The sequence below is a fragment of the Melanerpes formicivorus genome, unplaced genomic scaffold, assembly GCF_026170545.1.
Source record: "Melanerpes formicivorus ecotype bairdi unplaced genomic scaffold, bMelFor1.0.p_v2 SCAF_6, whole genome shotgun sequence".
Classification (NCBI taxonomy): Eukaryota; Metazoa; Chordata; class Aves; order Piciformes; family Picidae; genus Melanerpes; species Melanerpes formicivorus.
The window spans coordinates 30,273,235-30,286,003 of NW_027142358.1; the positions used below are offsets into that span (position 1 = coordinate 30,273,235).

The following is a 12,769-nucleotide window of genomic DNA, read 5'->3' on the forward strand; positions in this document are numbered from 1 at the left end:
GAGTAGAGAATAGAATAGAATAAACCAGGTTGGAAGAGACTCTGTTGTTTCCTTTTATCACTGTGGTGAAATTGGGTATTTTAATCTCTCTCTTTCAGTATAACTAACCTTTGAAGCATTGTTTGGTTTGGTAACACCAAGTTTAACAGGCCTGGCCTGTAGTGACATCCTCTTCATCTGGTTCTGTTTTCACAGGATATTTTTGTGAGTCTCTCACAAGTTGATGGCCTTTACTTTGTCTGCAATATTGATGACTTCAAGTTTCTGGCAGATATGATTCAGCACATTCCACTAAATCTGCGGTCACGATACGTCTTCTGCACTGCACCCTTGAACAGAAAAGAGCCTTTTGTGTGTACCATGTTGCTGAAGGTTAGTTTCATAGTTTCATAGTTTCATTCAGGGTTGGAAGGGACCACAAGGATCATCTAGTTCCAACCGCCCTGCCATGGGCAGGGACACCCCACACTAGAGCAGGCTGGACAGAGCCTCATCCAGCCTGCTCTTAAACACCCCCAGGGACGGGGCCTCGACCACCTCCCTGGACAACCCATTCCAGGGTTTCACCACTCTCATGGTGAAGAACCTCCTCCTCACATCCAGCCTGAGTCTCCCCACCTCCAGCTTCATTCCATTCCCCCTAGTCCTATCACTACCTGAGATCCTGAGAATTCCTTCCCCAGCCTTCCTGTAGGCCCCCTTCAGATACTGGAAGGCCACAATTAGGTCACCTCAGAGCCAGACTGAACAGCCCCAACTCCTTCAGTCTGTCCTCATAGGAGAGGAGCTCCAGCCCTCTGATCATCCTCGTGGCCCTTCTCTGGACATGTTCCAGCACCTCCACATCCCTCTCGTAATAGGGGCTCCAGAACTGGAGGCAGTACTCCAGGTGGGGTCTCACCAGGGCTGAGTAGAGGGGGAGGATCACCTCCCTCGACCTGCTGGCCACACTTCTCCTGATGCAGCCCAGGATCTGATTGGCTTTGCGGGCTGCAAGAGCACACTGAGAGCTCCTGTTGAGCTTCTTGTCCACCAGCACCCCCAAGTCTCTCTCCTCAGGGCTACTTTCCAGCCAGTCACTGCCCAGCCTGTATTTGTGCCTGGGATTGCCTTGACCCAGCTGCAGGACCCTGCACTTGCTCTTGTTGAACCTCATGAGGTTGGCTTGTACCCACCTCTCCAGCCTGTCCAGGTCCCTCTGGATGGCCTCCCTTCCCTCCAGCCTGTCTGCTGCGCCACACAGCTTGGTGTCATCAGCAAACTTGCTGAGGGTGCACTCAATGCCACTGTCCATGTCCCCCACAAAGATGTTGAGTAAGACAGTTGTTTGGGTGGGTTTTTTTTTCCTTAAAAAAAAATAAAATGTGGTATTTATATTGGAGCAAGTGGGCCTTGGTGCATTGAGACTGTATCTTGCTGCTGTATTTATTGTGGTTTTGGGCATCGGAGAGCATCTGAGAGCGTTCTTAAAGTGTTCCCAGGGAGGAATATGAGAGAAAGAGAAATGGTTTTGTGTTATGTTTATGTATATAAACATTGAAACTATATGTAAAACCATAGAAAAATAGAATGGTTTGGGTTGGAAAGGATCTCCAAAGGTCATCTAGTCCACCCCTCTGCGGTCAACCAGGACATCCTCCATTAGGTCAGGTTGTTCAGAGCCTTGTGAAGCCTGCCCTTGAATATCTCCAGGGATGGGGCCCCAACTACCTCCTTGGGGAGCCTGTTCCAGTGTTCCACTGCCCTCATAGTAAAGAACCTGTTCCTCATGTCCAGTCTAAATCTCTTCTTTAATTTCAAACCATTGCCCCTCATCCTGTCACTGCAGGCTGTTGTAAACAGTCCCTCTGCAGCCTTCTTGTAGGCCTCCTTCAGGCCTCTATTAGGTCTCCCTGGAGCCTTCTCTTCTTAGGGCTGTTCTTAATTGCATAGATATTTTTTGTAAATCAAAAGTTTAAGACAACATTTCAGCTGCTTGCCTCAGAGAATCCTACTGTTTGCCTTGCAGGTGATCTTTGAACTGGGAGAGATCAGAATTGTCTTACGCGGTGACTTGTGTGTTGTTCAGCTTTGCACTACAACATGCTTAAAAGTAGTCCTTAAAACCCAAGGCGCTATTTCTTCAGGGTATTAGCTTGTCAACAAAAGACTAGGTGTGAGACTGTGTGGGACTAAGTGTGATTGCTGTTGTTGTGGTAGATGTACGTCAAATTAACACCTCAGAAAACAGTGCTGTAAGTTGCTCTCTCTCATTTCACTTGCCAGGTCTGGGTGGACTGTTTTTCACTCTGTCCCCAGAGTCATTATTTTGAGGAATTTGTAGTCAGCTGATTCCACTTTTTCAGGATTACTAACTTGGTTTGGGACTGTTACTTTGTTAGTATCATTTCTGTCCCCTTTTATAGAGTGCAGTGTTAATTTTTAATAAAAGAGTGTAAAAAGGAAACTGCTGTGGTCTCCTCAGGTCACAGATACCAGACCTGTGCTTTTCTCACATGGCTAATGACACTCTTTAAACATGGAGTGCTTGATTTAAAGAGTTAAAAAAATGTGTCTCTTTAAAAAGCTGAGCATTCACCTCCAGAGGGGCATAATATGATATCAGAGGGAAGTAAACTGTTACAAGTGCCTGCGTGAATTTAAGCCCTGTTCTTCACCCCAAAAAAACCTTCTGGTGTCAGCCAGTAAGGAAGCAGTTACTCCAAGTTGGGGCTGTTCAGTCTCGAGAAGAGAAGGCTCCAAGGTGTCCTAATTGTGGCCTTCCAGTATCTGCAGGGGGCCTACAGGAAGGCTGGGGAGGGACTTCTCAGGATCTCAGGCAGTGATAGGACTAGGGGGAATGAAGCTGGAGGTGGGGAGATTCAGGCTGGATGTGAGGGGGAAGTTCTTCCCCATGAGAGTGGTGAAACCCTGGAATGGGTTGTCCAGGGAGGTGGTTGGGGCTCCGTCCCTGGAGGTGTTTAAGCCCAGGCTGGATGAGGCTCTGGCCAGCCTGATGTAGTGTGGGGTGTCCCTGCCCATGGCAGGGGGGTTGGAACTAGCTGATCCTTGTGGTCCCTTCCAACCCTGACTGATATTATGATACTAAGTTATCAATGCTTCTGAAAAAGTTCCAACTTAAATCTTACTTGGCTTGATTATGTGTCAGAGCTGCAGTGTCTGGGCTTCAGAAGGGCTGGTTTCTAGTGCAGATGAATCATGAAGTCATATGCCTTCAGTATTACTCTTTTCCAGATAGCTTTGTACTTATGTTGCTTAACTCTGTGCATGGACCATGGACAAATTGTCTTAATGAGGCCCTGGAAAGGACAGGTGATTCTTGTGTTGAGTAATTAAGTGAAAGAATGTGTAAAACAAAGCAGGTATTTTCAAAGCAGTGTGTACAAACTCAAGGGAATTTTACTCCTTTGAATTTCTTCTTCCCAGACTAACTGGATCTGCTTGGTTTTCAGTTTGCAAGACAGTTCAGTAGAAATGAGCCCCTGACGTTTGACTGGCTCTGTCGGCACACCAAATGGCCTTTAGCTGCTCCGAAGAACATCAAAGAGCTTGTACACCTCGAAGCTGTCCATGATGTGTTTGACCTCTATCTCTGGTTGAGGTATTGTCCTCATGCTTGGATATTATTTTTGGTTGGTTGGTTGTTTTTTTCCCCCCCTAATATTTATGACTTACAGTCCTAGAAAAGCAGTGTCTTCAAGCCTGTGTTTATGGGCTCCTTTGGCCCTTTAGAAGGTCTTGACAGATGGAAGTGTAGCTATGTTATGGGAACCAGTCATAGATTCTGCAGAGAACAGAGACAGAGAGAGAAAGGTAGAAACAAGGTGATCCTGGACTGGTGCAGCTGAAATGCCACTTGAGGTACAGTGGCCTTCCCATGCAACATGTAATAATTTTTATCTTTTTACTTTACATACCACCTGTCTCATTTTTTTTCCCCTTTGAATCAAAAGGTTTAACTGTGTGTTGTTTTGCCTCTCTTCAGTTACCGCTTCACGGACATGTTCCCTGATGCTGTCCTTGTCAGGGATATCCAGAAGAAACTAGACAACATTATTCAAGTTGGTGTCAGCAACATCACGAAGCTGATCCGAGCTTCACAATCTGCAGTTACTCCTGGCACAGCAGAAGTTGTGGCAGAAGACTTTCCTCTTTCAAGGACTAGGAGGGATAGCAGGGCAGTTTCAGACAGTCACAGTGCAAAAGCCCCAGAGGCACTCTCTATTGCAGTGGAGGCCCCAGGAGAAAGAAGAACAAGGAACTCGAAAGCTTATCGGTCTGCTACAAGGCAGGAGGATCTGAAGAGCCATGGACGTGGATCTCTTGCCAACAGGTTGCTGCGTGAAGGACTTTTAACACAGGAAATGCTGAGGCAGCTGGAGAGCGAGTGGCAGGATCAGCACAGGAACGGTAGATATGGCCATGGTTCTAAAAGAGATGTTCAGGATAGCTCAAAGGAAACGGGGAGAAAGAAAAAATAGACCCTTGTCCTAATTCTGTGTAGTTTTTATTCATAAAATAAAATGCTATTTTAATAACAACTTTGGCATTTCATGTTTACACTGCTGCAGCTCCCCGATGCTTTTCCTTCTCCTGTAACTGGTCACGTGAAGCGGAGAAATGGACTTTTAAAAGCCCAGGGGCCATAGGTTTCCTTTTACCAGTCATGGTGTTCAGCCTAAGTGTATGATCCGCTGCTATGTGAAAATGTGAACTTGATGTCTTCTTGCAAGATATCCTCACATCGCTAATAAACGACAGATACTTCACTAGTCATGAATTAGCTGCTCATTCCACCCCTTCCCTAAGGGCAGAGTTTAACAGATAACAACCAAGCAAGGAACACCCTGGCAGGGAATTGGGTGGGAATGCTGATAGGAGTCATGCGCCTCTAACCTTTGTGTCCCGTGAAAATGCGAAAGGAGGCAGAAAACATTTGTGTGTAACGCCTTGGGGGTGGTTACATTCTGGCCACAGGAGCGTTTGAGTAACTTCCAAGTCTGTCATTTGAGGGATAGTTACTGAAACAAAGCAAAAAGCTGTCCTTGCCCTTTAAATAGTATTCTTTCTCCTGGAAAAAGCTCATAAGTGATTTGGCAAACTCTGGGAAGAGAAAACAAAACAAAACATGGATTTAAGATAGTTTTTTCTTTCAGTGGGGACGGCGATGTTAGAGCCATAGGTAGAACTTTCTGTTGAGAAACTCAGATGCTTATTTCTCCTTGACTTTTCTCATATGGTTTCCTACAAATTCATTTTGTAGTACTGCACTTCAGAGGTGTTGGGGTTGTTTTGCTTTGTGTGCCAGTTGGTGATAGCTTAATTTTGAGAGGAGACCTAAAATACTTAAGCTCACGTAACAGCTTGTATTTGAAGTAACAGCTTGTGAGTTGATACTTGTGCTAGTAGTATTTCCACATACATGTTGTGGCTATCAGAAGCTGAAAAAGTTAAGTGCTTATCACCTGAAGGAAGGTTGAATTCTCGGGTGAAGGACTTCTTTCTCCTGGTGCAGTGTCTCTAAATAATGTTTAAGGCAGCATACCACCAGCTGTGCCTCTTCCATACACCTGCAGATGCTCTGCCAGTTGCTTTTGGTGTGAGCAGCATTAGGGTATGATTTTTTGCTCACAACAGGGATACTGGAGAGTGGAAAGAATGCTGAAACTGCTGTGTGTTCACAGAAATGGGTTTCAGTGCTAGGAGGTGTTGCTGGGGCTGCCCAAGGAGAATAGTGCTGCAGCAGCCCTTCTTTTTGGGGCTTGCTGAGACTGCAGATCCCACCAGTGTTAATACTGGGACACTTGTAAAAGCCAGGATGAATTCCACTGATTCTAGTACCTAGCTTTCTAAAGTGATCAACAACAGTTTCTGTAGATGGGAAGTTTGCTCAGAATCCTTTTTGCATCTTGCTAGTATCAATCCTTTAAGCTTGTGTTCAGGAACAAGTCTGCAGCAGTTTGAATAATGTTTTTAGCATTCATTTGCCATGTGTTTCATGTACTCTCCCCCCATTATTTACTAAAAAGCAAGCAGTGCATGAATGTTTCTAGCCCACATAATCTCCTGCTGATTTCAGTGCCAGACTGGTGGAGGGGAAAGTTTTAGGTCCTTTCCTTGCTGGCCCCCATCTTTCCTCCCCCAAGAAAAACCAAGCAGCTATGTGTGTGTGGCAGTGGCCACGTGAATGTTGTGATTTTTCTGCTTTGTGGATGAGTAATTCTGCTTTGCTTTCCCAGAGTCCTTCCTGACAGCCTCTGCTTTGCAGCGACATGACTTCCACAGCAAGCAAGCTTGCAACTCAGCCTTACAAATGCATCCCTCTTAATACCATTCAGTTGGCTTGTGTGATGCGGGTTACATGCTGGAGTGGTGTCGTTGCCTCCTTGTGTCCTTCGCATTTGACGGACTCCAAGGGGAGTTGTAGTTGCTCAAGCCTGCAGGGTTTGACAGTGTGCATTTGCCCACTTACCTCTTGGACTGCAAGTTGCGTGCTCAGTCTGCAAACCACTGTTGAAACCACCCTGTGCAAGGACAGATCCTCTGTTCTCTCTCCCAGTGCATGTGGGGATGGATCGCAGGAGACCCGCATTAGTGCTGTGCTTCCAGTCTGTTTTGATCGTTTTATCCTTTAATTGTATGCTCAGCTGCACACTAGCATGCATTTTTGAGCAAGGAAAGAGGGGCTGGGGCTCTGGGGTGTAAGCCAGCCTTGTATTTGAGCAGCAAGCCTTGCAATAAGGAAGCTAAATGACTCTGAGCATTCTTTTTTGTGTTTTGCTGAGATTAGCACTTGGCTTAACTCATTGCTTGTTTCCATAGCGACTCCATAGTAACTGTTTTAAGCGCTCTGAAGTTTATTCAGGCGTTTCCAGGCTGACTTTTTATGAAAGTTTTCTTTTCTTCTGAGCTAATGGTGTGGCTGTCATTGACTCCCATTAGAATGGCTGCCAAATTGGTCCCATGCGGTACAATCCGGACTGGTGTGCACAGCTATGCCAGCTGCACATTCGTAACCTGCCCTGGGCAAGCAAGCCCCTGGGGGAGGATTGAGTGACCTCTTGCTCATCTTCACAGGGCTGTGCCGAAAGTTTTCCTCTCTAAACAACGTCAACAGCTTTGTTCGCTTGAGCTGGGAATCGCATTTGCAAAGCTCTCTGTTTCGGGGGCTCAGGTTTCCCAGTTCATTTCAGGCATTCGAGTTACAGATACTTGGAAATGTATTGATTTTGCAGGGGGGACCCCTTTCTGTTCTGAGTCTTGATGGGCTTGTGGGAACGTGATGGGGAACAAAGCTGCTGCTGCTGGGAGCAGATGCTCATTCTCAGGGTTGGTCTTGGAAGCATAAATGATAACAAAGAAAGATTTTTCCTGATGACTCACTTGTAGCCTTGTCCACTGTCTCCCTGTTAATCTGGGTGCCAAACTCCACAATCAGTGTTGTCATTTCCTTTGATAACTCACCAAAGATTGACCTGTTTCTTCAGCAATACCTATTAATATGACACCTCTCCCTGGAGGTAGCTGGTGCACGTTTAGCTGATGTACTCAGGCATTTATCTGCATTTCCCCACTGTACCTGTGAGCTCCTTTTGGCTGCAAGGCTGTGGGAGGCAGATGGGCTACATGAGCACCAGCTTCGTTAGGATTCTCCGTCATGCCTTGAGGCAGGGTTTGGAGGGAGAACTGCAGGAGAAGGAAGTAGAGTGTGGGGAATTACAACTTTGAAGTCTGGTTTGTCCTTGCAAAGGGGAAGGGAGGGTTTGTGACTAACCTTTATTGGGTGTAGCTCTACCAAAGGGCAAACCCAGTGTTAGCTCAAGCTTCCAGACTGCTTGGAGTTTGAGCTGATCTCTTCACTTGGTCCTGGTTTGTTTTGCCTGTACTGGGCGGAATCTGTAGAAAAGGGCTGTGTGACTTATTTGGGTACTGGGCCTTTGGTGCATTGAACTGCTGTCTGCCTGGAAATGAGATCATGTCTTGTCTCTCCTTGCAAACAGCCTGCCTGAAGCTAGGATGCAGCAGGGATGAGTGAACGAGTGAGGCAGTGGTGCTGACACGTCAGGTATTTGACAGAGCTTGCTGCTAGTTTAGTAACGCTGAGATCTTTGAGACCCTTTTCCAGTGGCATCCGTTAGAGAAAGAAAGAAAAGAGATAATGAGAAATAAATCTACTGTATTACAGGGACAATGAGCTCTGGATCAAAGTGGGATGGAGCTTGAAAGGTGATGTTTTCAATTTTGCTGGCCAGAGGGGTTGTGACTCCAATGGCATGGGTAAACAATGAGGAAAGAGACAGTCCCTCTGGGAGTCAGTGTCTGACTTAACGAGCCAGCAGTTATTAAAAGATGAATACAGGAGAAGTGAACCGTGTGTTCTGGCTGGTAGCATAGCTTTTTTTTCTTCTTTCTCTTCTCCCTTTCTCTCAAAGATCAAAGGCCTAATTTTAGAACAAGCCCTATTTATGGACTGCTCAGCCACTCTGTCTGCTTTACTCTTGTTCTAGAATAGTGGAAAACAAATAGAGCTGGCGGGATTTCCCAGCATCCCAAAGCTCATCCCTGATGCAAGGCAAGAGGGAAGAAAAAGGGGGTGGGGGATAGGATAAGGCAAACCTCAACCTTTCCTAGCAGTTCTATATAGTTTGTTTCTATAGAGGGAGTTCCCTTCACCTCCCTCATATCTCTCAGTCTTCCATCATGATCAGAGGCTGAAAAAATGTAACCTGTGTCAGCTCCTGGTGTTCTTCCTGATCCACACCTTCTTGATGTGCTGTAGCTGCCAGGTCTGGGCAGTGTCTTCTTCCTGAGACTGGTGCTGAGTATAGAGTTGAGTGTTGTTTTGTGTGTCTGTGGGTTCATGCAACTCAGCCCAGTGATCATCTATGGTTTTTATACAATAGCATGAGGCTATGAATTGATGCAGCCTGAGATCCTTTTCTGCCAACTGGCTCTGGATCTGTGTAGACCAGCAGTGTGAGCCAGCAGTGTGCCCAGGTGGCCAAGAGGGCCAATGGCATCCTGGCCTGCATTAGGAAGAGTGTGGCCAGCAGGAGCAGCGAAGTCATTGTTCCCCTGGGCTCTGCATTGGTTAGGCTGCACCTTGAGTCCTGTGTCCAGTTCTGGGCCCCTCAGTTTAGGAAGGACATTGAGACACTTCGAACGTGTCCAGAGAAGGGCAACAAGGCTGGGGAGAGGCCTTGAGCACAGCCCTATGAGGAGAGGCTGAGGGAGCTGGGATTGTTTAGCCTGGAGAAGAGGAGGCTCAGGGGAGACCTCATTGCCCTCTACAACTACCTGAAAGGTGGTTGTAGCCAGGAAGTGGTTAGTCTCTTCTCCCAGGCAACCAGCACCAGAACAAGAGGACACAGTCTCAAGTTGCGCCAGGGGAAGTTTAGGCTGGAGGTGAGGAGAAAGTTCTTCCCAGAGAGAGTCATTCATCATTGGAATGTGCTGCCCAGGGAGGTGGTGGAGTCACCATCCCTGGAGGTGTTCAAGAGGGGATTGGATGTGGCACTTGGTGCCACGGTCTAGACATGAGGTCTGTGGTGACAGGTTGGACTCAATGATCCTCGAGGTCTCTTCCAACCTTTGTGATACTGTGACAATTTCTACTTTTCCTCAGTAGTTCTTGGTGATGCCTTCCATCACTTGGCCTTTCCAGCTCCCTCTTATCTCTGTGCCCTGAGGCTGGTTTCCTATTTTTGCATTGTAATTTTGACTGGTAATCTCGTTCTGCAAAATTTTGGGTGGCAGTTGTTTGCCAGTGCAAGTAAGCCTGCTCAGTTCTAACTGAAACAGTAACTGGAGGGAAACACAGGGAGGGTGTCGGGGGGTGGTAGTTTGAGAGTGAACCTCTCATGAACCCATGAGAATAGTTTTTTTTAGTTGTTTTTCCTCTTTGTTTCTCTCCTTTGTCTCAACATTCCCCCCCCCCCCCCCCAGTTTCCTTTGGATGATATTTCCATAGTCCATATCACATGATGCAATGACAGAATCCTGGGAGCACTTGTGTTCAGAGTGAACTTCAGAGAGTAATAGAGGCTGTGTCAAATTCAGCTCTGATGGGTAAGGAAGCTGCTCTTGCTACAGGCACTCTGCTGCCAGTTAAAGGCATTTGTCAGCTGAAGGCAGTCTGAAGTCAATGCTGTTGGCTGCCAGGTAAATCTGTGCCCTCTCCAGGTTTGCCAGTACCAAGGATCTGCACTGGTCTGGAACTTTGTCTTCAGGAGGGGCGAAGGGAGAACAGTCTGTACGAAAGGTCTCCGCTGGAAGTTGTGCAAGGGGTTTTTCAGCTGGAGGCAGAGGGCTGTGGGTCCCTTTGCTCTTTACACAGCTGAAACTTAATTGGAAGAAAGCCTCAGATAAGGGTGCACTGTGTGGAACTAGAGCAGAGTTAATTCACGCAGAAAGAGCTTGTCTCGCAAGTGGGAGCGCTGAGCAGAGGGAAGAAACCTCCTAAAATCCTCTCTCAGCTTCCCAGGCTCCTTGTGGCGCTTCACTGCGCGCCGTGCTGGTGGGAGCTTGTCAGGAAGCAGGGTGAAGCAGGGCAGGCTGCGTAGCAACTACACTGCGAAGTGGTAACAATTCTCAAGTGGGGCAGTAACAAAATCGATTTTTCTCCTCTTCAGCTTGGCAGCTCTCCAGGTGCCTGCTCTGGCACAATGAAGTGTGTAGCTGGGGAGGGAGGGACTTTGGGTTGATGTTGGGGTGGGGGGAGGATGATACAAAGAGGCAGAAGTTTAATCATTGAACCGATCACCCTGGATGGATTTATTTCTGGACTTGATTTCCCGGGAACTCCACTGTCTCACCCCGGGGGAAATGCCTCAGCTGAAGTTTCTCTAGCTCCAGCTTCGTGAATAGAGACCTGTCGCTTTGGAGTTACTCACAGCATCTCTGTCACTGCTGGCTCATTCATCTGCTTCAAGAAAATGTTTGCTGTCCACTTGCTAGCTTTCCATTTCACAAAGCTGAAAGAGGATCAAATCAAAAAGGTAAGATTGGATAACTCTTACTTTGAGAATGTGTTACTCAGATACCGTGGGGTCTGCAGTGTGTGATGCAGGCTAGAGAGTGGCGTTGCCTACTAAAGCCAAACGGGATAAGAAGTATTTGGAACCTAAACCATCTGACCAGTGTGAAAATCGGTCTGGTTAAGTGGTTTTCCTTGCAGAGTTATAAGATCTCTTACAGTAATGGGAGCAAATGGTCTTCAGGAAGTCCAAGTGGTGCTCAAACTTTGTTGTCTGGCATGGTTTGGTGTAGTGCAGAGGGCAGAAAGGAAGCTCTTGCTGAATCCCTTTGAAAGTATAATGTGAAAGATGGGATTTCTGAAGCTGAGTAAGAGTCAGTCACATCACAGCAGAAGTGGGAAAACTCCTGGGGACTTTGGGTTGAGTCTTCTGGGGCTCAAGAGACAGTTCCAGCTGGTGTTGGTGTGGCAGAGGTGCCAATGCCTCTTCTCTTGCCTGTCTAAACCTGGGTGACCACCCTGGCATTTACAGATGTGACCTATAGTTAAGGTCAGAAAAGCTCAAGATGGCCCAGATCTGAAGCCATCAGGGAGGGACCTGCCTAGTGCTTGCTCTTCCCTCATCTGCTTTCATGGCCATGCTGTAATGGGCTTTTGGCTCTCCATCATAAGACCACACAGGACCTGTAAGTTTCTTGGGTGAGAGGTCCTCTGATTTCTAGCCCTGTTCCCTGTGGGTTCTCTGTTCTGGTGTCTTTATTGAATGCATTGTGGTGGCCGTTGCTGCTGGGCTCTGTCCTCTTGTTTTCCAGCCAGCTGGAGGAGGGGCTGCCTGCAGACGCGTGGCAGTGTGGCAGATCCAGGGTCCCAGTGGGCAGAGCTGCCTGCACTGCTGAGCTCATCAGCAAAGCCAGAAACATGGGGTTTTCTTCTCTGTGCCCTTGCTTGTGGCGTGTTCTTAAGGGGACTTCTTTTACCAGCTCTGCTTTCAGGAGAAGCATTCCAAGAGAATGCTTGGTATCTCGACAGTCAGATGTGTCCCTGACTGTCTCTCAGGTCATAGCCTTTTTATCCCCAGGGTTTAGTATGATCATAAAAGGGTCCCAATGCCCTGCCCTTGTGTGAGGACCTGATCTAAGATCTCTCATCTAGATAGTGCTTTTTATTTTTTGCATACTTGAGTGGAATCAGCTCTTCAGTGAAACATCTTGGGTGTAGCCCAGGGATCACTTCCCTGAGGTTAGGAGAGGAGGGGCAGAGGGGTTCTAGCAAAACCATTAAAAAATGAAAGCTCTCTGGGAGGTGCAAACTAGCTCTGCCTGAAGGCAAGAAACCAATGCTCTTAAGAGTCCTCTTTTAAGAAGCCCTGAGTAGGCAGTATACAACAGGAATGCCTTCTCATCTCCTCCTCCTCAGGCTTATTTGCTCACTGGTGGCAGCAAGAGCCTCTCTGCCATGAGGACAGTGCTCTTTGCATAACTGAGGCAAAATACTTCAAAACAAGGACTGTCCTTGTGCTGTGGTAGGAAGGCAGCAAGACAGAGTTCGGTGTTGTAAGGCCTGGCCATTCCTGTGTTCCCAAAGAGAATGAAGCCTGAGCAGGCCCTTGCTCAGGTTGTAAACCAGGCTAGAGAGTCAGGTGGCTTTCCTGGGGTCTGCCTTATCTAGTGTCCTGGACTATCTCCTCCTGTGGTTGCAGCTAAACAGGGTGGGGAAAGGAATTTCTGTGGGGAGCAGGGAACTGCTGCATGTTCTCTGCAAACAGATGTGGTCAGTTCTATTACTGTTCAGGGG

General features: G+C 47.3%; 2 protein-coding genes across 4 annotated transcripts in view; both read left to right on the forward strand.

Moving 5' to 3' along the window:
- SUPV3L1 (Suv3 like RNA helicase) overlaps positions 1 to 4,772 on the forward strand; it is a 31,708-nt gene extending 26,936 nt beyond the window's left edge. For all 3 annotated transcript variants that reach the window (XM_068140285.1, XM_068140286.1, XM_068140288.1), the window contains 3 exons: positions 196 to 372; positions 3,453 to 3,601; positions 3,986 to 4,772. In XM_068140285.1, coding sequence (XP_067996386.1) covers positions 196 to 372; positions 3,453 to 3,601; positions 3,986 to 4,481 — 822 coding nt within the window. In that variant the 3' untranslated portion in view covers positions 4,482 to 4,772. The remainder of the gene's footprint in view (positions 1 to 195; positions 373 to 3,452; positions 3,602 to 3,985) is intronic.
- Positions 4,773 to 10,711: 5,939 nt separating this feature from the next.
- LOC137442063 (hexokinase HKDC1-like) overlaps positions 10,712 to 12,769 on the forward strand; it is a 30,558-nt gene continuing 28,500 nt past the window's right edge. Inside the window, exon 1 of the mRNA XM_068140289.1 lies at positions 10,712 to 10,997. Coding sequence (XP_067996390.1) covers positions 10,935 to 10,997 — 63 coding nt within the window. The 5' untranslated portion in view covers positions 10,712 to 10,934. The remainder of the gene's footprint in view (positions 10,998 to 12,769) is intronic.